Raw genomic sequence first — 24,331 nt, 5'->3', positions numbered from 1 at the left:
GTGTCAATTACAGACAACTATTCAAAGAATATAGAAATTCCTGTTTTCATAATGTGTGTACTACAACAGGTTCGGGGTAATGGTCTTTGACCAAAACCAGTTGGACATTAAAGAAAAAACTGAACAGCAGCTTAAAGTGTTACATGATGCCATTTCCAAAATCTATACTTTTACTGGTGTTTTTGATTTGGTGTCTCAGACTAAAAATTCAAATGTGTGGGGGTTCAATCTCAGCTTGGCGCTACGAACTTTTTCTGACACTTATTATTTCTTTCACATATGGCAAAGATTTGTACATGCAAGAAGCTGCACCATGTTTTAAAGTCTACTTTAAAATGCAGGTCCCCCTATAACTGACTGAGGAAGTCAGTTCATAAGTAATTGGCAAGAGTATATCTCCTCCAATGGCATCAGGCCTAGTAATGCACTGAGACGTTCAAACCAATCTACAGACCTTCATCTGTAGGTTTCTTAATCTCTCTGATCAAATATTTTTCATATTTGTTAAACATCTACAAGGCCATCTCCTGACCCCCCCACCCCCTCCAAAAAAACTAGTTCTTCACTCACCTTCATAAATTTTTGTCTGAAAACATGGCTGATTACCAGCAAAATATATATCAGGATAATCAGATATTATGAATGGATCCTCTTCATAGTACGGATAAGTTGCTGAAATCAAAAACACACAAATTAATTCTACATAAATTTCAAATATTTTATCCAATGCTAATTGGAAGAACTTACAAAGTGTGTCTGGACATGTTGGAGCAAGGTGAGCCCATTCCAGAGTTTGCTCCAGAATGGTCAGTGGATCTTCAAGACGACTGTACCGTGTTATATCATGTACTGGCTGCCCTGATGTACCTAATATACGTCGGCCTCCAAGTTCACATTCATATGGATTTGGAACACCATGCAAACTCTGGTACGATGAAGCCTGTTTCAAATACATTTATTCACTTACAATAGAAAAAAATAATGCTTCAAAATTACGTTACAAACTAGGAAATGTAGGAAAATTGACATCAAGTGACAGCAGAATAGCAAATGCAATATTCTCACTCCTTAAGAATTTGGACACACTCCACATTCCATTTAGTAGACTGGTACACAACTACACCCCCCCCCCCCCCCTCTCAAAAAAAAAAAAAAAAAAGAGAGAGAACAAGTGCAAAACACTATATATACAGTGTTTTTCGTCATCTGATGAGAGATTTTGTTTGATAACTGAATAATACTCCACAATCAACTTTTTAAATGTGCCTGTCTGCCATTCAGTGTCTCCTGTATCTGTTGGATTTAGCCTAATTCTTATTGTTACCATGGCCCATCTATATAAGAGTACTTACGTAATTTTATGTTTTTACATTAAGAAGGGTGGATGGATAGAGAGGTAGGTCGGTATGGGATGTAATTTTTACAAGTTTATACATTAAGAAGGGTGGATGGATGGCTAGGTATGTTAGTATGGGCGCACGACAGCAAGGTCTTCAGTACCTGTGCTAAAACAGTTTTGAGACAGTGTTGGTAAAATACACTTCACAGGAGTATAAAACAGCATGGGAAATAAAGGTAACAAAAATTGAAAAAAACTGTGTGTGCACCCCAGAAGCACGGAATGCAGTATTGTGCCAACATTAAAACGCTAATTCAACATGAAGAAAGGGTATATATGTGGACAAGGAAAAATAATTCCCAGATTTCCCCGGTTAAAAATACGCTTTTTTCTGCGTGAAAATACACTTTTTACATATTAAGTAACAATATATTTTCCCTCGGAACCATAAATCTTATCAATCCTCTGAATGGTTAAGGTTTCATACACCGGCATATAACTTCCAGGCACTTTAGAAAATGAACCCCAGGCAATGTGTATGCTGCATATTTTTGTATCTTGATCTCACCAGCTGGTAACAGCAGATATTCAGAACATAGGATACGTGATGTAGTCAGCCAATCACAACATTGCTGTTTAGTAGTACAAACGCACAATTAGGAAAAGTTGATGGTTTGTTTTAATATACACAGTATACCTACAAGAAGCTTTCCCATGTAATGCTGGTCTTTTTTGCTTGTGTTCCACTTTAACATACATCAGACTAATGTGCCAGTAAAATTTTAAATAATTGCATAAATGGCTGGCCCTCAAAGCATTAAGCTTTAAATGAGAAACAAACGATCTATGATTTGAGAAATTCAAAGCACATTCGCACACCTAACATAATACACCTCGCATAAAATGAAATTTACTTTGAAAGTAACACTTTTCAAACCACCATTCATAATATTTTCCCATGACCTGTTAGAATTTGTTTCACCAGTTGTCAGAGTGTGCCACAAAACGGCATTACCGTGCATTCACAGCTATGAAGAGGCAGGAAGCCTGTATGTTTGTACATATATAGAATTAACAGATGCTACATTGCGTCATAAACGAAACAGGACATCAGAGAATACTAAAAAAGCACCGGAACTTCGTAAACCATACTAAAATGCATAATTTGGCTTAACGTGCACATTTGTATGCCCAGATTCACAAAGAAGTAGGCCACAACTTGACATTAAGCTTTCCAGTGTGGTTTTCGCGATGAAAATTTTCTTGGAGTACCAGTATTGTATTACCTCAAGTTTGGTTCTTTACTATGGCATAATGTCACACATGCCAGAAGATAAAACGTGCACTTGAAATTCAGCAAACAGTTGACACTAGCCAAGAGTGTTTCACATAAATTTACCGCCTCTGTGGAAAAGATTAATAAAACCAAATTTCTTTACCAAATCGACAAAAATAACTTCATTGTTCTGCAAGGCAATTAATGCCCAACTTCCAAAAACCCGGAAATAAAATTAAAAAACTGAAACTAATAACATATTTTAGCCTTCCATAATTATATGAATGTATTTTAATTCACCTGATAGCTCCTGGCCGCAGAAATATGTTTTGTTTTCTTTGATGTGAGAGCCGTAAACGAAGAGGAAACACCAATATCATTGAATGTTAATGCAAGTCACATGGAGACAACCCCCCTTCCCCAGTACAGCTCAGACTGCTCTGCGCATGTGCGAATCTGGTCACTTGGGCGCACCAGAAGAATTTTTCCAGGTAGCATCTGGCTGCTTGTTGCTACTGCTAATATAGTTTACAGCTGCGCATGAAGTAGCCAGAAGCAGGAGAAGGTACTACTTATATGCAACTCCATTGTCCTGCTCCAAGTGATCAGACAGGACATCACCAACTTGGTACCTAAAATACCATGGCAAGAGAAAGAACCGATTAAAAATGGGAAGACATCTGCAAAAACTCCATTTGTGAAGCTGATCGAAGATAAGATGTCTCCAAGTAGTATTGTGGGCCTTCTCGATGTCAAAAAATATATCCAGAAGGTGGTGATGGCGCAGGAAAGGCTGTTACATAACCACATCCAGGAGGGCCAGTTTATCAAAGGTGGAGCGATACCTCCTGAATCCACACTGAAAGCGACAAAGGAGTTGCCTGGATTCTAAGATCCAGACAAGGCACCATCTGACCACCCACTCCACAATCTGCTTTAACTACTTGGATATGCATACGGTCTTTCTCAGGTTTTAAAAGAGGAATTAAAACTGCCTCACGCCATGAGTCAGAAAAGTGTCCCGATGTGCAAATGACATTAAAAATTGCAATGAAGATATCTTTGTTTCGCCTTGTGAGGTGACACAGCATATTGCAATGGATTCTGTCATGACCAGGAAATGTGTCACGAGCCGCAGACAATGCAGACTCCAGCTCCCTCACAGAAAATGGGTGGTGGACCAGATGTCTAAACTGCTCCTCTCAACAATTGCTCTAAGGTGCTGGAAACATGGATCCTAATTGGCAGCTGCAGGAACTGTGGCAAAATAGGCTGCCATAGTCTGCACAATGTCTCACGGATTGATTTGGAGAGTGCCATTCCCCATTACAGCAGCCATGGAGCAACTCTCTCCCCTCCCAGAAATTCTCCTGATGGTCTCCTATACAAAGGAACTCTTCATGGAACAATTAATGTGTTCAGGAACTGTTGCCATGACCTCTTATTGCTCTCTCGAATAATCCGGCGACATTTTGCACTAACTGCTCAAAATGCTACAAGATTCTCTGTAGTTGATCAGCACTTGAACTGACACAGAGGCACACACCTAGTCCTGATTGCAGAGTGGCATTCATCATTCCACCAAGAGACGGGCTGCCTCATCAGTTGTCCCGTGGACTGTGAATTGGATGCTACATCAGTGCAGTGGATCACTTTGGTAATATTATGCACCCATTCTTGAACATTGACACGATGTTCAAACTGGGCTATCTGACTATTAACTGTCCACTCTGCTCTACTGACAAGGGAACCTCCCCATTGCACCCCCCTCAGATTTAGTTATAAGTTGGCACAGTGGATAGATGTTACCTATTTTGCACATGGACTACTCAGTTTGTATATTTTGCTTATTTTTTTCATAGTTCCACACAACTTCTTCCTGTTTTCTCGATTGATCTGTGTTCAGTTTTTCAAGGCCTATCCACTGTGCCAACTTATAACTAAATCTGAGGGGGGTGTGATGGGGAGGTTCCCTTGTGAGCACCCATTACGGCAGTTTCCTTTCAGGTTCCACTCCATCTGGCAGGTGAATCCAGATTGGGAAGCTATCACTTCCATGCAAGTCATTGACCACTGCCCATTGAGCAATGTGAGCTAGAGCTGCAGAGCACATCGAGAGATTAATGGAAGAGAACGACTCAGTTGCAATGCAGAAGTGCATGCTCTGTTCCGTAATTTGCAAATATGCACATGACGACGTGAGAAGCTTCTCAATTGCTCTATCCCTGGGACAGGTAGATTTAGAGCTCCAAAGCACATTGTGTGCATTAAAATCACCACAGAAGATGAAGGGGTAGTGGGAGCAGTATAGGAAGCTCTTTTAGAGTCAACATGTGGTGGTAGGTAAAGCGAACGTATTGTCAATAGATGACGCACATGCACTAATATTGCAACTGCTTGTAAATTCATTGTTAGTGAGAGAAGCAAGGAGTGGCAGTCAGTACTGATGAAAATACCTGCTCCTTCTCTGGCTCTCCCTCCACTCAGGTTGTCTTTTTTGATGAGTACATAGCCTCGTATCTCTGGGATGTACGACTGACTGAAATTATTCTCCTGGAGATACCAACACAATGGTCTACCCTGAGATAGTAGATGAAGTTCCTCCATATGTGTTCTGAACTCTGCAAGTTCCACTGAAGTATGGAAGCCATCGATCACGGGGGTAGCATCTTGGGGGTAGCACCTTCATCCTGTCTCTCCAAGGAGTGGGGAGGCTGCAGCGGGTGGAGGTTCAGATGATCAGATGATTGCCCCACACATACCTCAACCTCCATCAGCTCTGTGGAAGAGTGAGATGAAGTATCAGATACAATCACGTCTGACATGGTTTACTACTTGACTTTACCTGTTGTTGCTACTTTACGGTAGCTTTTCTCTGTTTTGAGGGCTTTGCTGGAGCTGGAGTAGGAGTGGTAATGGCCATACTGGGCTTCTGAAAAGCTTCAGCCTAGGGCTGATCTAGAGAGGACTACAGCCTCTGAAACACTTGCTGCCTTGCAAGTGCACTGACACTTACAGGAGTTAGTTCTGACACTCGCCACCTCCGTTTGTGTAGGGGCATCAGCTTTTGGAGCAGGCTTCTGAAGCACTGACGCAAAAGATGTAGCAAATGTGTGACGGTTCATGGACTTGTAATTTTTTTTTTTTACCTCACCATAGGGGATTGCTTTGTTGTTTTTATTTCCTGTACTTTGCGTTCCTCTAGAAAGATTCTACAGTCTCTACTCCAAACAGGGTGATTTCCAGATCAGTTGATACATTTGGCAGGAAATGAGCAACTGACTCCTTCACGAGCAGCCTTACCACAGGTGCCATATGTCGCTTCTCCCTTGCACCCTAGTGTTGCATGACGAAAATGCTGGCATTTAAAACAGAGCATTGGGTTTGGGACATACGGCCAAATGTTCAGGTGAAGAAAGCCTGCTTTTATGTACACTGGGGGTTTGGGGGTATTGAAGGTAAGAATGAAGGAGTCATATTTCACCAGCTCACCCTCAACCCTTTTTAAACTGTTCTGAACATCAAAAATTCCCCTTGGAGCCCACCCACTCTTCAGTTCTTCCATAGGAATATCCACTAGGTCCCTATATGGCAGAACATCTTAGCTGAAGTTCAACATGCTGTGGAGCTCTATGTCAATGGCATATTCCCCTCTGTAGGTTTACAGCTTGCTGGGAACTGGATGTTTCAACCAACAGCATCCCATTTCACAACCACTTTACAGATTTTGTAGTCTCAGCAATTCTTTCTAAGCCCTTCCGGATGTAGAAAGGCGACACTTTCTTGAAACTTTATTCTTTCCTTTTTCCTACTAAAAACACATTGTGATTGCCAGCCTGTGTTCTGTTACTCTTTCTACTTTTTACTTGTTTACTCTCGCATCTAGAAGGCTGGCTACCTAAGCCCTCTTATTACACTGGGTGTTAGTACCTTTCAGCGGCCCACCCTTTCTGCTGGGAGGAGGAAAAGAAAATTTCAGAGGATCCATTTCAGCCCTACATGCAGTTAAGGGAATAAGAGTTCACCCAGACAGCCCTGTGTGCCTGAGCAAGCCTTATATAGCTGAGGTGCCCACTAGCACTGTTTCACCTCAACACCCATGCACCCCACCAGCATGCAGCACAGTTTGAGATTGAGGGGTTCTTTTTTTTTACAGGTCAATTCCATCCTCGCAATCCGAGCAGTCAAGCCAAGATCCTCGTTCCCTCTGACATACAACGTTCCACCGCCATGCCTCATGATGGTTGCTGAAGCATGGCCAGAGCTTAAGGACTGGCGGCACTTCCCAGTCCGCAGCCCAAGAAATTTGGGGTCGCCAAGCTCATACCCAATAAATGAATGCTAAGCCCCTGAGGGGTTACTTTGAGAAGGATAGGCTATATCTGACAACGAATTACATATTGTAAATATTTTAAATTGTACACTTTTGACTGGAGGTTTACATACTTCATACTATTATCCAGTTAATTACAGCATTCAGTTCCACCAATCAAGAGCACTGATGCATGTTTACACTATAAGCAGCTTTCCCAGCCAGTCCAACTCTACATTTACCAAAGATAAAATGTTTCACAGTATTTTATTACTACTCTTACTTTTCTTTTTTAAAATATATCATGTGATGATAATTCTCCACAGGGTGAAAACTGGTTATAGTTGTGTTTGTATGACATGGGGCCGGAAAAACATAATAAAATAATTTTGAAGCAATAAGCTTTATGAAAGCAAACAACTTCACTACGAAAGACATGGTCATGCTACAGTAAATGACAAACAATTGACTGAGTGTTCCAGAATGAAGTGGTCTGTTCACAGAACAGTTGCAAGAAAATGATTGCTTGATTTGTTGGTTACATTGGACACCTTGTGAACAATACTTCTTGAGGATGAAAGAACAGTTGATGCCAAATAGCGTACAAAAATTTGTTTGTCACCAGCTGTCACAGAGCACGTCAAACAATTCATTACTTCATTGGGGAGAAAAGATGGAATTAATGTATCAAAGCCTGATTTCACTTGATTTATCACTAAACGACCTTTTTTTTTTGTCATACATATATATGGACAAGTGATTTTCCTAACTCCAAGAAGCTGTTCAATTCTACATCAGAATGGGAGTGGGGGGTGTTCTCAGTTAAAACGCCTGCAAAAGTATACCAATTTTAAATACAATATTGCAGTGCCTGCATTATTCTGATTATGATGCAAAGTCCACAGGAACAGGCACTGCAACGACTACAGTCATTTTACGAAACACATGAAATGAATTTGCAATTGCAAATAAGAACTACTACCAGCTGTAGAATGGAATAACAACAATAAAAATTTGTACCGGACCGGGACTTGAACCTGGATTTCCTGCGTATCACAAGCAGTCGCCTTACCATTTGGCTATCCGTGCACAAGCGATGGCCAGACCCAAACTTCCATATGTCTTCAACCAAGTCTAAAGGAACCTTGCATCATAATTAATGTAGATGCATGGTTCTGCTCTAGGCTCCATTCCACATTCTCTCTTGCTTATCTTCTTCCCATAAAGTACTGGAGGGGTTTGTACTTTTGCTCGTAATGGAGGCAGAAAGGCCAAATTGATTATGTGGAGGTGGTTATGTACTGTTTGGGTCAATGGGGTCCTCCCTTTTTCTTCCAGAAAGACAGTGCATAGCATTGTTGAGTTCTCCTTGTGGAATAGCCATAATTTGTACGCAGCAGCCACCAGGTGGAGTTGCTGCCCACAACCAACCAGTATACCCCAAATCTTCAATGTTTTGGGCCTCATGATAGTAGCTAAAAAGTTCAAATGATGATGATGATGATAATGATGTGTCATATGTAACTTTGTCACTTAACTTCCCCTGGTGAAAACCCTTATTGCTATAAAGTGACAATGCATATAAAGTGTAAACTTTAAAAGATCCTTCAGTGTCTGCAGACAAACTAAGCAGAATATGTTCTTGTTTGGACATGCAGCATGCTCTAATAACAAGAGTTGTCGATCAAACAAACTCAGACCACACAGCAGTTTATAATGGAAGTGCAAAACTTCTTTGAGCAATTTATATCAGATCAACCATTCTAAAAAGGCATGTATCATATGATAGAATCACTTTTTAAAACTCACCTGCGGAAGCATACAATAGTGCATTGGTTGTTGTGGTATCATAACATTGGCAGGGTCAAATTCTCCAGGCATCAGGTCCACTTCAATACTGCTCTTTAACAAAAAGAAGTAATGCATGACAGCGTAAGTAACACTATTTTATTTATTTGCTATTTGAATACTACATATCAGCATCCGGGCTACAAATAGCTACACTACTGGTTACAGTTCCATAACAAAGTTTGACACACTAAGACTAGTGATTCAGATTGCTACAATGAATATTTGTGGGATTCACATTTATAAACAATACTGTGAGAAGATGTAATGATACAGTCATTCAAGGACAAAAGGTAAGCCTCTACTTACCATGAAACAAAACAAGAAACCGGACAAATGTGAGTAGGACTCGTGTTCTGAGGGTTCCATATGATCTTAATTGTGTAATAGATAACTAGCTTAGTGCCTGCTCCATTGCTTGCATAAACTGTATGGTCTGCACAGATTTCTTTGTGTATCTTCAATCAAAATTTTATGTTGTTCACAAATTGCAACATCATTTACACGTTTCACGCAAATTAAGAAGCAAGGTATTTTCCAAATGTACTTCTTACCAAAATGTGTCAAGAGGCGTTTTGTTAATCCTACCTTTTGAATCGTTCGGGTTCTATTTCCATATAAACTTTTATCCTCTAACACGTATTTCCTTAGAAGTCCAATACCAATTTTCAAATATCTAGTTTTAAAAACATTTTCGTAATGAAATATTTGCCTAAAAACTTCCATCTCCTATTTTACCCCCATAGTGATTGAATTTACTAAAACATGCTGCAGGGAGTTTCCAGTAGCAATGAAACATTTTTTTTCTATTTTTAACCGAGAAGTCAAATACCAATTTTCATAGCGTAGCTTTAAAACACATTCACCCGTTATTTTATCCCCTGAGAGGTTCAATTTCCAAAAATTGGTGATGCGCTTTTTTTTTTTTATTTCTGGCCAGGAAACCAAATACCAATTTTTATAGTTCTAGCTCCAAATTGCCTTAACAGTGATATATTGTCAAAAATCTTCCGTCCCATACATCACCCCACTGCAGAGGCTGAATTTTGAACAATTCCTTCCTAAACAATACCTATAGTATAAGATCAACACCCTCTCCCAATTTCAAGTTTCTATACTTCGCAGTTTGAGTTGGGCTATGCTAAGTCAGTGAATCATACAGACCTTATTTCACCCACTTAGGGGTTGAATTTCCAAAAACACTATTTTTTATTTCTAACCGAAAAGCCAAATACAGTCTTTCATAGATTTAGCTTAAAAATGCTTTCTTAGTGATATATTTTCATAACTTTCATCCCCTCTTTCATCCTCTTAGGGGCCGAATTTTTCATAAACTCTGTTATATATCCAATCAAGAAGTCAAATACCAGTTTTTGTGGACATACCTTTAAAAATTCTACAGTAGTTCTTTAATAATGATTTACTTTAAAAAACTCGCACCCACTATTTCACCCCCTTAGGGGTTGAATTTCCAAAGATGCTGAAACACTTATTTCTTTACTTCTGACCAAGAAACCAAATACCAGTTTTCGTAGTTCTAGCTTCAAAATTGACTTAACAGTGACACATTTTCGAAAAACCTTTCGTCTCTATTTCACCATCTCAGGGCTAGAATTTGAAAAAAATGTCTTCGTAAATGATTCCTACAATATAAGATCAAGAACCCTCAAGTTTTTGTCCTTGGCAGTTTGCACTGGGCGTCGACGAGTTGGTTATGCCACTTCCTTGTAGGTATACAGATTATTATTATTATTTCTTTACTTTCTCAGACGTTAAGTCTGGTTAAAAATGGAAAGTGACGCGGACCTTGATCAAGCGTCACTTCCTTTCAACTGTACGGTATGTGTTATATTGCATTTAGGAACTTTCGGGTAATTGAACATGTATCAATAATTACAGATTTCTGTATTACTATTATTATTATCATTATTATTATTTGTAATTTCATGTGGCTCAATGCACTGGTGCTAGTCTTTATATTGGATGCCACTTTGGTGACTTTCGTGTCCTTAACCTACCCTAGTTGTCCAACAGGAAAAGTGGACCTACAGTTTAACATGGAATCCGAACCACGTTTCTGGTGAGATGAAGGCCAGGTTAGCGTGTCTTCATTAGACCACCAGGGACAACATGTATATAGACAGGTGAGTTTGTGAGTATCAAAATATGTAACATACATGGCCTTACTTTATAACTGCATTGATTTAGAAGCTTAAATTATTTACACCATCAAGGAACCATAGACCTTAGTATTTGACATAAATTTCAACTTGATACCTCTACACATTCCTGAGAAAAAATGGTCTTTAACCGGTGGACAGGCAGACAACAAAGTGAGACAATTTGTGTTCCATTTTTTACCGGCAAACGTACAGAAACCCAAAAATGAATAAAAGGTTACAAGTACTGGCTTTCAGAATCAGCTATTCCTTTATTTGGGACAACAGGTGAAAATACTACAGAAAAGAGAATTGGCTGTAACGGAAAATAACGCATAGGACAGAGTCAGGCTTGATTCCAGAACACGAAAGTGGGATTGTTCTGCCATCACACAACACAGAAAAATCCAGTTTTTATGTTCTCGGATTTTACATTCTTTTTGTCAGTCCTAACAGATGTCCTATTATTTCAATACAACACTTTCCCACCATTAATGATTCTGTGTTACAACACTGTCTGCATTTTAAGTTTTCTTTTATGTTATTTTGACCTTTAACATAGATTTTTATGCAGATTTTGGCAAAAAGTGCATCACAATCCTGCTCAAAGTCAGCTTTGGGGCTATGCAGAAAACACAACTATATCCAAAGTTACTAATCATGTAATGTGGCATTTGTACGGTAAGCAAGATTTTCATTGTCTGCATGTTGGGTCGTGGCTATCTTTGTTATAGATTTGCGGTCTTTGGAAAGGTGGGAAAGAAAGTACGCTGAGTCACTGCCTTAACGATATTCACAATCTGATTATAGTGCTGCTAATAGCAACCTTTCTTCTGCTCATTCTGTTGTATTACAAAAGCTGTAATTTAATTTCATGGTAATTTATACAAATAAACATCACTTTTGAAAACAGCTGTCTTTATAATGGGCTTTCATGGACCTTGTACTTCTATGTGAAATAAGCTAATCTGTATTGAGCATGCAGTGTTAGGTTGCTCCAAGGCATGATGACAATTTCCGCCCTCTTTCTCACTCAGGACATCCCTGAGCCGAGTGACATACTCATCGGAAACAAGCTGTAATTTGTTACCTACTGTTTTCTATTTACAAACACTGCCAACTTAAGTGTTTTAACCAATATTGTGTTTCAAATTTTATTTATCATAATTTTATAATGACTATCAGTAGTAAATTTCACATTAGAACATGATTATCTCTTTAAAAGAGGTACATGAAAAACTTTTACTTCGTGTTTTAAAACAATCTCAACGAAGAGAGAAACCTGTGTGTGTGTGTGTGTGTGTGTGTGTGTGTGTGTGTGTGTGTATGCACTCACCCACTGCCTTTGTGGTTGATGCTTTCTATGTTGAGGAGAGAAAAGTAGAGCTAACTGCTGTTAGAAAGAAACAACACACATAATTACTTCAGATTTTTTTAAATAGGCAAAATTTAAATTGTTTTAATTTCATATTTTGAACAATACAGAATAAAAAGAGTGGCAATAAGAAAAATTTATTCATTTCCACTTGTTGTGTTTTCTATGCTTTACTGTATTTTATGCTTACCTGCATTTTACACTTTTTTTGGATCAATCCACTGAAATTTTAAGAAGGGGGGTTTAGTATAGATGGAAAGCAGCTTTTATTTAAGTTAAAAGTTATTTAAGTTAGTTTATTTAAGTTAAAAGTTAATCAGCAAGGCTGTAATTTTTATAATCTCGCTTCCAAAAGGTAATTTTTAATTACTTCTATGCTCTTGTACGTGCACTGCAACAATTAATCACATCTAAAAACATCTTTCCTTGGCCTCTTCCAACGTTCTCAGATTCCTTGTCGCACTCTCATGCAGGAAATCTTGAAAGCCAATACAGTTTTCTGAATTGGTTTTTGAAATTCCGGTGTGCTGCCTGCCTGACTCAAATAACAGAGGAAGATTAGTCATTCTACCACAAAACTGACTGCTGCTTACACTGACCTGAACAGTTAAGGACATGTAGTATACAAGTTACAGTCTTTGTCATTGTATACCATATCTTTGCATCCAAACATCACTGACTAGCTGTAATTCACTCAGTCTACTCTGTTGAGTACTGTTTGGACCATAACAGCGAACTCACATAGTGTCCACGACAAGAAGACCCTTTGGGCAGTGGCTTTTGCGACTGGAATGAAGAACCCCCTGCATACTAACCTGACTGCAATTTGGAGACAGGAAAAGTGAAGGAAATTAGTACCAGCTCTTTGCAGTACTAGCATCATTATCTGTGTTTTGTGTTTCTACAGAAGCGGAATTCACAGGCTTCTCCCTCTATTTAAGAGACAACAGCACTGAAGACAAACCCAATGATGGATTACAAATGACTTCTTCACTCACTTTAAAATTTGATAAAATATTTAAACACAACAAATTACAGGCGGGGGAGGGGGAGGAGGGGGGGCAGCAACTAAGTGTGTGCACATAGAACCAGGGAATCAAAGGAGAAAAATTGTACAAAAACTTCCAGCGACATCATCACAATCAATAGTAATAAGATGATGAAGATAATACGGTATTATATAAAATACAATAGATGTTAAACAGTGGAAAGTCCAGACAGGAAGATCAACAACATTTTGAAAAGGATCAACTGCTATCCACTGTGAGGTTGACACACTGAGTTGCAGACAGGAACAATGAAAAGAATGTTAAACAGCTTTTGGCCAAAGCCTTCCTTAGAAAAGAAACACACACACACACACACACACACACACACACACACACACACACACACACACACACACACCTGACCGCTATCTCCAGCTGCTCCAACCAGAATCAAATTTTATCTATGAAGCTCACACTGTTGTTATCTGATGATCAAGACTCGTGATTTTATTGCTTTTGAAATGAATTTTTATTTGACAAGAGCCAAACAGCTTAATTCTAATGTAACTTTTCAACACAAAATGTAACAAGTGTTACAATCTGTTTCTGAAGAAGATAATTTTATAATTATTGAAACATAGATCAATTTTATAATTATTCAAGCATAGGTCAAGGGTTCTAATAAACCTGTGATACATAACTGGTTGGCTGATTCTTTCATCCTTCTGAAGACTATTGCTTTACTGTTGCTGTTTACAGCCATGATCAATATTTTATAACACTGAGTTCGTAACTTAGAACCAAAAAGTTTCAGAGTTCATCACAACCGCTAGACAGCAGGAATTCTGGAGTCCATACGAGTTCTCTAAGATTGTGTATTGGACTGTATTTCACTGTGTTTTGTGAAGATACTCATAAGTATATTTACATCATCCCCCAATGCCCCAAAATTAATCTACATATATGCCTCACAGATGGAAGTCTTATATCAAAAAGAATGTTATGGTCTAGCATACTATTCACAAGGACATTGAGAGATAGAGATAGAGAGAAAGAGAGAGAGAGCAAATGTTCTGAGCCTCCACTGTATTTGGAGTAAGAGACTTAAGACAACTGTGGAAAATCTAAATTTGGAACTGTCATCCTTCCAAATGCAAGTCCAGTGCCATTATCCTTCCAAATGCCAGTCCAGTGCCATTTTATTTTACTCAGTCATATCTAATAGTTCATAATCATGTTATGGGCCTATTGCATTGGCATCCATGAGAATTTCAGGTTACGTGAAGACACATATCATATATCAGATGTTAAACTGGCTTACTGCCTACTTCTGTGCTTGTCATTACTAATGGAACATCTGTACTCTACCTGCTACTGCACATTTTCATCTAAAACTTCCACTAGATTTGTTCCAAATAAATTTTTTCTAATCATTATTTCGTGAGCAAAGAACTGTATACAAAGGACATCTGCTGTGTTCAAAGAAAGGTCAGAGGCAAATGCACACAGGCAATGCCAGTTGATACAAGGGCGTCTGGAAAGGACAGAGGGAGGCTCAGAGTACACAACACTGCAGCTGTCAGAAGCCTAGGTGAATATGTATGTGCCTGGTAACACACACAAAGACTTCCTTTTTATCAAATGATGCTGTGATGAAAATACTCATACTACAAAGCTTTTCCACGACCTCATCAATAGTCATATGAACCTACAGATTCCAGATAAAGCATTCACACCAGGACACTTACTTGGAACCACTTACACAAAAAACAACCCAATCACGTACATTATCTCAAAATGACCCGCACTAAACACCACGAATACGAGATTTCATACGAGAATGTCTTACATAAAAAGTGGATTTCCTGCCAAAATTTCCTACGGAACAGCAACAGGAAGCAAACTGTTAATTGTATATATTATTGATTGGTGGGTTCATTTATACCAGTTATATATTATGCTCATTTCATCAACCTGCAAAATAAAATGGTTTCCTCACTGGGAGCTTTCTGTGAGTGTTTGGCTATGTCAATGATTAGGAGATCAAGAAAGGCCACTCTGCAGGTCCAGTTTTGCAACCACAGCACCACTTACACTGCTGCTGTCATAAGTTTACTTCACAGCATTTCCTTTCATCCTTGACAGAATTAAAAAATCCTGTTACACCAGCAATCCATATATCAGTAGTACATGTTATTAAGGGAAGGCTGAAATCTTTAAAGTTTAAATTCACAAGGATGAAGAGAAATGTTTTACAAAAACCTTCAGATAAGAACAAAACTATTAATTTTTTATTTATTTTTTATTACACAGGGTGTATACGAGGACAAGGAAAAAAAATTCTCGGGTTATTCCTGGATTTCCCAGTTAAAAAATAAACTTTCTCCTGGGTGAAAATATGCTTTTTCCATGGTAAAGTGACAGTATACTTTCCCTCGGGATCGTAAAACTTATCAATCTTTTGAATGGTTAAGGTTTTATACACCAAAGTACAACCTCCCACCACTTTAAGAAACAAACCCCAGAAAAAAATGTGTTTTGGAAAGATCTTTGATTTGCAGCAACATGTATGCTGTATATTTTCATATTACATAATTATATAGTCGATTTCCACCAAACACAGAACATTTGTTTCCAAAGCATTGAAATCGAGATCGCCATGCGTTTTTGTAAGCCAATTATAGCTCGTGTCACGTGATCTTGCCAGCCAATAATAGCAGATATTCGTGTTTACATGGGGCTCCCAATACCCAATTACGTAAATCGATCTCCCAATACCACTCCTGGGTGGTCACATAATTACTCCAAAATTGATTCTAGAAATCCACTTCTGTTTGCCTGTTTTCCAGGTCCGCAATTGATTTTCGCTGACATGCAAATGCAGCCGGTATTGAAACGTGTTTGGGCTCTCAGGTTTCGTCCTGTTTTTAAAAATGTCGGCTAATATTGATAAGAGTGGCTTTTCGTACAGTGTAGGATAAGTAGAAATGTTAGACTGAAGTTGTTTACACCTCGTCTAACTGAAGGGAAATAGCAATTGTGCTGACTAAATGATAAACTACATCTGGTGTTTTCCACGCACCGTAGTTAACTGGGCTAGCAAATCCGCTTGAGACCCTAACATGTTAACACAACAGCGAAAAACGGTTTCGGAAACTCTGTTCTCGTCTTTCGGATGATGTGTCGCATGTAAAAAGTAGTGATTCAGAGCATAGGACACTTGCTGTAGTCAGCCTGTACCAACATCAATGTTAAGTAGCGAAGTTTAAATTAAATCTACATGAAAAGCTAAGGTTTCACATATAATATTTGTCTTTTTTCCTGGTGTTACACTTTGATATATTATACAAATGTGCCAGTAAAACTTTAAGTAATGAAATGAAATGTCGTGTGACTAGGGCCTCCCGTCGGGTAGACCGTTCGCCTGGTGCAAGTCTTTCGATTTGACGCCACTTGGGCGACTTGCGCGTCGATGGGGATGAAATGATGATGGTTAGGACAACACAACACCCAGTCCCTGAGCGGAGAAAATCTCCGACCCAGCCGGGAATCGAACCCGGGCCCTTTGGATTGACAGTCTGTTGCGCTGACCACTCAGCTACCGGGGGCGGACCTTTAAGTAATGATGTAAATATCTGATCTTCTGAGCTAGAAATTCTTCTAAGTGGCTGGCCCTCAAAGTGTTAAGCTTCAAATGAAAATCAAATGCTCTTTGATTTAAGAAATTCAAAGCACGTTTGCACATGAACTTAATTAATATTGCTTGAAATTAAATGTACTTTGAAAGTAACACTGCAATATTTTCCGGCCACCTATTAGAATTCATTTCAGCAGTTGTCAGGAAGTGCCAGAAAACGGTTTACTGTGCCTGCGAAGCCACAATGACATACATAGCCCGTATGTTCGTACGTAATTGCGTTAAGAGATCTTACATTACATGATAAACGAAACAGGACATCTGAGGATACTCCAAGAGCATCAGAATTTCGTAAACCATACTAAAATCCATAATTCGGCTTAAAGAGCACATCTGTGTGTCCAGATTCACAAAGAAGTGTGGTTTTCGGAATGCAAATTTTCTTTAAGTACCAGTAGTGTATTATCTCGTGTTTAGTTCAATGGCATAATGCCATACGTCGAAGATAGCAATGTGCACTTGAAATACTGCAAACAGTTGACACTAACCAATAGTGTTTCAAATAAATTGTAAGCCTCTGCAGAAAAAGTTAATTAAAGACAATTTTTTTAGCAAACCGACAAAAATAACTTCATTGTTCTGCAAGGCAATTAATACCCAACAGCCAAAAACCTGGAAATAAAATAAAATCAGAAAACTGAGACTAATAACATATTTTAGCTTTAAATAATTATGTTTATATTGTAATTCACTTTACAGCTTCCGGCAACAGAAAAATGTTTTGTTTTTGTGATCTGTAAACCAAGAGGAAACAGCAAACTAAATGTAAACACGGTTCACATGGAGACTGCCCCTTATCCCACTACGACTCAGACTGCTCTGCACATGTGCGAATCTGGCGGCTTGGATGCGCCAGAGAAATGTTTCTGGATCACATCTGACTGCTTGTTTCTACTACTGATACAGCTCGTGACTAGTTAGCTTGGATACAGCTAACAGCCGCACTTCAAGTAGCCAGAAGAGTGAGAAGGTACTGTCACAAGACCCAACTGCGCACGCGCATAAGCCTGCTGGCAACTTCTCAAATGAATCTAATGTTAACTGCTGTGACGTCACACCCATCAAAAGCAGTTTGTTGTTATGAATTATTGCAGTCTTCGTCCTAAAGCCTTTGACACATTTTGCTGTCGGCAGGCGCTTGTGTGTGCGCTGTGTTTTGTTGCTGTAAATGGCGTATTTCCTTTGCAACTTAAGCTTTATTTATTTTATTTTTTTCCTCATTATTGCTGCAGTATTATATTGCAATAACAGGCTAAAGTAAAATTCTTTGTTAGAGTACCAGTTCTTACCAGTCAAAGCTACAAAAATTTAACTGAAAACTAAAACAACAAAAATTATTCACAGAATTCTTAAAAATTCCTGGGTTTTTCCCAGTTTTCTCCCGGATGAAAAAATTCCCAGGTTTTTCATGGATTTCCCAGTTGTCCCGGAGCGTATACACCCTGTTATGAAACAGCCCTAACTTCAAAAAGATGTTAATTTATTTACTGGTGACCGGTTTCAACCATTGTTCTGGTCATCACCAGACTCCTTACTCCATAGGAGTCTGCTGAAGCTAGTAAGAAGCAGGCACCACTCTAGGAGGCATGTAACTGCTGTTCCAATTTTTTTTTTTTTTTTTTCATTTGTTATAACCACTGATTTTCCAATAGAAACAAGGTAAAAGAGTTCAAAAAATTTTAAAACTATTAATATTTTTGTCACAGCATTATGTTCTTCATCAACTGCTGACAAAAAGTAAATGTATTAACCCTCATTCAGTAGCAGCTGAAATTCTCCCTCGAAGTATTCTTGGCGGGAGTCAAGACGACATGCAAAACTCATCCCAGTGTTACCTAAAATGAGGGGCTGGTCCCTAAGCAGATCTGGAATTGCCCTCTTTTCATGATAAAAGATACACAATTAGGAAAGAAATTAATAGTAATTATTTCCAACCACCACCTTAAAAGATCGTTTTTCCTAAGCATCATTTGATATGGAGAAAAAAATGACAAAAGCAACTCTAGTTAAAACTTTTAGCAAAGCATTTTGAAACATTGGTCATTAACAAGATGATATAACTTTTTTAAAAAAATATACAGTATTAAATTACTTTTCACTGAACCATTGGACATTCACAAACTAAAACTATCACAAACTAGGTTAGGAATATAATCAATCAAAACAAAATCACAAATGCCTTACTGTGAGTTGAACAAGAAAGTTATCAAAAAGTCGAGTTGCAGCAACTGCATCAACAACACTCCTGCTCGTGCTTGTAAGATGGTGGACTGGTGGTGGATTGCGATCTCTGATGCTATTGCCTGTTGGAAATGTGAAAAATTACATCGCATTTCATGCTCATTAAATAAATGTTCTTTAATCTTAAAATATAGTTGCAAGTTCAAACCAGACAGAATCAAAGTATTCAATATTAAACTTTTTTTCAAAAAGTTTTAATTGCTAAACTTTCCAGTAGTGTGCATTCTCAAAAGAATCGATAAGCTGTAGCTAACCCACTATACAACACAGCACTGCATTCACTGCCACTCATCCAAGTTTGGGAGAGGTACTGTCTGCCCAAAACTGTGAACTGGGTTGTGACGTGCTCATGTAGTTCAACTAGTATTAGTATTCATTTGTCACTAAACTTCAACTTTTGATATAATGCCATCACTGTAAAATGATCCCACTTCATGGCAACATTCCAAATTATTTTCACATTCCGTTAATGCATACTCTACTACTGTCTTTAATTCTTGACATTTTTTCTTTTAGTGGAGTTCAAAAATTGTTCTCATACAATGAGAATCAAAACCAAAAACATTCTTACTTATCAATGTAAAATTTTAGCAATTTATTACAACAAACAATACCAAAATCTGATATACAAATTTTTAATATAGTGGTGCCTTAAAATAGCATGTTTCCCCAGCATCACTGATTAAACAGAAAAGCTAGCAAAAAAAGGTCCTCTACTTTCAGCACAATGTGATCAAATTTGTCATCTGCTCAGTCAGTTCTATCCAACAGCCAATCGTGAATAAGCTATCATGTCAAAATCTAAGTAACACGTATCATATTCAAATGAAACAGTCAGAAAAAGTGACAACTGTTTAGCTCAGCATGTGTTAACACTCTTTAATACAGGACTCTCTCAATTAAATTTTGAAATGTTGGTCCCTTTTAAAAAAAATTCAGTTCCACATCCAGTGAGCAAATATAATGCATTATTAAAATAATAATCATAAAATTACAAATTTCAAAAAAATTAAGCATGCAGCAGAATAAGATCAAAAGGTCAGACATGTTTACAACCTAGTCCAGGATGGGAGAATGTATGTGACTAAGGTCAGATGCGAAAGAAGTGATAAGCAGTGGTGGGCATGTTATAAGCTCACAGAAACCATACATTCCAGGATCAGATAAGGAAAACAACAAGTCAACTCTTTTACACAAGCACTGAAAGAAGTTTATCCAACTGTTCTTGGCCACAACTGACATTAATTCCAATCAAGCTGGAAAGAAGACAAGTAAAAATTATTGTCAACAGAGCTAAGAGTTCAGAGGAATATTTTGAATATAAGATTTTAGAGAACTTTAAGGAATTCTGATGTTTCAGTGTTTGTAAACATCTTTAGTTATTTACACATATAAAAACCTATCAAATCCCTTAAAAACAAGTTTAGAAGGAAGGAAATGACTATCTGGTGCAGCAGTCTTCAACATTTCCAACTAGACCATTCCATTACACTTTTCCAAACCATGTCAGGGTAATTTGTAGAAATGGAATGAAATTATATTAGTTTTGTAAATCAAAACTGTCTTTTCTTGCTGCAATGTACTTTATCCCTTCCAGACACGTTTCACCTTTTAATTTAAGGTATCATCGCTGGCATCTAAAATGATACAGTTTTGTTTCGATAATTTATATTTGTTAACTATAAAACAGCTCAGTTTCCATCTTGTCTTTTAAGTAAATAAGTGATTACTTACAGTTGTTCATGTTCCTGGTTGGCAATCGTTTTTCCTCTCATCTGGTCGCATGTTGGAAGTTGCACTACAATTTCAATTACAAACCATAAGCACATTTTCGTGTTACAAACATTTCTCTTCACAGTTTTCATATTGTTTGCCCTAATTGCTGTGAAGCAAAATTCTGCTTTAAAGTCTTAACAACGGCGTTCACTTTGTTTTTCCACATACATGTTGCCAACGGAACGAAGTATATGCTGGAAAGTGATGTCTATTAATTTCTGTTCTCTCTCTCTCTCTCTCTCTCTCTCTCTCTCTCTCTCTCTCTCTGTGTGTGTGTGTGTGTGTGTGTGTGTGTGTGTGTGTGTGTGTGTGTGTGTTTGTTTTAGTCTATTATTTTATCTATTAGTGTACACAATGATTTGTTCGGCATGTGTACTTGATAATTCAACGGGGTTTTATTTTCTGCTTTGTTTTTTTGTATGTGGTAATTTTCTTGAGGGTTAGGAGCTGCTTTTTATTGTTGATTCTAATTATTTTCATGTTGTCTTCTCTAGGAATTGGTTTGTGACAGTGTTTCCTTAGGTGTTCTGCAAATGTGGTTTGTCCCATACTTCCAGGCTCTCTTGTGTTCTTTGTATCTGACATGAAATGTTCTGCCTATTTGTCCTATGTATCTGCTTTCACATGTGTTACACTGTAATTTATATATACCTGGCTTCTGGTATATGTTTATGTCTTTTGTTAGTTTTGGGGTGTATGCAATGTTTATACCATGTCTTTTGAAAATGTTGCTGATTTTATGTGTGTGTTTGTGTTTGTATGTCACTGTGTCTCATCTTGTTTTTTTTCTCTTATATTTATTATGTTTTCTCTTATATTTTCCTGATTATTTTGTGCAGTTATGTTACTGAGAGTTTGTGATTATTTCAGTCAGTTGTGTTGTTTGTAGTTTTATATTTTCTGCTTTCATTTTACATTTAATTTTGTTGTTTAGCTTTGTGACTGTTAGTATTGTAACCATTGTTTTGGCTATCAGCATTATTACATCAAGTTCTTTTTGGCAGTATTCTTTGTTGAGTGGCACTGAGTTGAGTCTATGGGGCATGTGTTGAAGTGCTGATTGCTTTTGTGAGTGTAGGCAGTTCGAGGACTGGGGAATGATAATGTCAGTTGCCGCGAGTTTATGGTAAATCTCAAAGATATGCTTGTTATTCTGTTTTTTTAGAGTGTTATATCAAGAAAGTTAATGTGGTTATTCTGTTCTCTTTCAATGGTGAATTTTATATTCTTATATACCTTGCTAATGTCCGTATGTAATTTATCAATTTTTGCTTGTAGTTTGTCTATTAAGCAGAGAATGTCATCCATATAACAGAACCAATATGGTATGTTGTATTCTTTCCCTACTATTTCTTTGAAAATAATACGTTCAATGTAGTTCATAAAGATATTTGCTGGCAATGGGGTTCCCAGTTACAGGGGACTTAGCAAACATTTTCATAGGTTCAAATTTGTCGTTCTTCACCACCTCAATGAAATTCTTGATACACTGAACGACTCATTTTCATTGCCATTGCTTTTCATGCAACATCTGAATAACCAACCATCTGACAGAAAAAAATTTGAGAGGAGTATTTCAAAGATGAAATACATTCAGAATACGGAGTACTTCATGGTGCGTAATATTTTTTCCATTGTGACATAAAAATTATTGACATTAAACACAGAGAAAAAATATACATTAGTCATACTTACAGAATCTGATGAAGAATTATTGAAATATGCACAAGGGTGAATCAAATATAGAGAACCACTGCTTTCATAACATTAATTTCTGCTATGTCCTTTTGCAAGTCCCTGAACCAACCAGTTTGCGTTTTGGTATTTGTGTTCGCATCGACAAATATTTTTTTTAGTCGGTCTTTCTGAGTTCATTTAAATCAAGTGACCATTATACAAAATTCTCCTTTTCCTGAGAGCAGCGGATAGTTTTTCAGTTTGGGTACAGACCTCTTCATTACTTCTTCTCATTCATATACTTCCGACTTTTCTTGGGCAAAGTATTTTCTGAAGTACCTTCCTTTCCTTTTTCTCCAACTCTTCAATTTCTCACTTTTTGCAACATACTAAACATTATTCTTACTTTCTTGCATAATCATCTATCTTTATCTACACTTTTACCAATTTTTACTGGTATTTTCAAAAGGTATGTGGTTGTGTTTCAATCCAGCTGCACACCAACTTTTGCACATTCACATTATTCATGAAATACTCTCCTCATGTTGTCCATGTAGTGCTCTCCACCAAGAGCAAGCTTGAGAAGTCCAAAAATGAAATCCCAAGATGAAAGTGATAGGCTGCTGAGTCAATAATGAAGAGCAGCCCAGTTGCATATTGGCCAGTGTTTGTTGAGTTATTTATGCTGTGTAGAGTCTCACTGAGAATCAACACAGTTCTTATCAGGATGCCACACCTTTTTGGCTGGTAAGTAGCTAACATAGTGAAGAGTATTACTGTCATAGACAGCATTAAAGTCAAACATTAGAGGAGGAAATTATTTAGCAGAATGCCTTTGCTATTCTAAAACACTGCAACCTTACCAGCATAGAAGCATGTATTGACTTTCACTGTTGTTTCTTACTGCTCTTTCACCCCTCCATGTTGTTGTCTTCAATTAAGAGGTTTAACGATGGATCCAGTCTCATCACTTCTGACAATTTCTGCCAAGAAAGTATCACCTTGTTCCTCATGAGTAGAACCTGTGTGTCATTTTTTTTAACAAGCTCTCATCCTTTCTTGTACTCACTACACAGCCGTTTCACCGAGGGTCAAAGTAGGGGTTCTTTCTACTATGGGAATAAATGGTAACAAATTTTTATGGCATTGCCATTTTTCTTAATGAGTATTTTATTAAGACATTTTGTGAAGCTACAGGATATCTCACTCGTTGTGACAATTACCAAATGCTTGGGAGGGGGATCAAAAAATAGTCCTCTCCTCAAGCCACCACTCCTAAAAGCTCTGATCCCTCTCACATCCAGACAGTGCCAAATTCAAAAAGGCTCATCTATAACTGGTGCACCCATGAATCATTAACTAGACACAAAACTGTTATCCAAACAGCAGTTTATTTACAGTTCTACCAATACTACTGTAAGTTACAACTTTTGCCCCTCCTGCTGCGGACACTTGTAGCTCCATCAATGTTGTATGAAGCATGAAACTGCAATAAAGTTATGCATTTAAAAAACCTATGACTTTGTGTGAACAAGGAAATCGTAGCTGTGTGACAAATGATGATGCACCAGAGCTTTGGAAGATTTGTATCAAACAAGGCAGAAGGTTTAGATAACATTCTTTCATTGAGGGTAGTTGCAAC

General features: G+C 37.9%; 1 protein-coding gene across 1 annotated transcript in view; it reads right to left on the bottom strand.

Annotated features, from left to right (window-relative positions):
• Nucleotides 1-24,331, bottom strand: part of LOC126475521 (DNA polymerase delta subunit 2) — a 107,194-nt gene that overhangs the window by 4,971 nt on the left and 77,892 nt on the right. Inside the window, 4 exon segments of the mRNA XM_050103451.1 lie at nt 571-672; nt 748-940; nt 8,737-8,829; nt 19,180-19,298. Coding sequence (XP_049959408.1) covers nt 571-672; nt 748-940; nt 8,737-8,829; nt 19,180-19,298 — 507 coding nt within the window.

The sequence above is a fragment of the Schistocerca serialis genome, chromosome 4 (assembly GCF_023864345.2).
Source record: "Schistocerca serialis cubense isolate TAMUIC-IGC-003099 chromosome 4, iqSchSeri2.2, whole genome shotgun sequence".
In the NCBI taxonomy this organism is placed as follows: domain Eukaryota; kingdom Metazoa; phylum Arthropoda; class Insecta; order Orthoptera; family Acrididae; genus Schistocerca; species Schistocerca serialis.
Note: the sequence above shows the minus strand (reverse complement) of the source record. Positions and strands in the feature narration are given on the sequence as shown.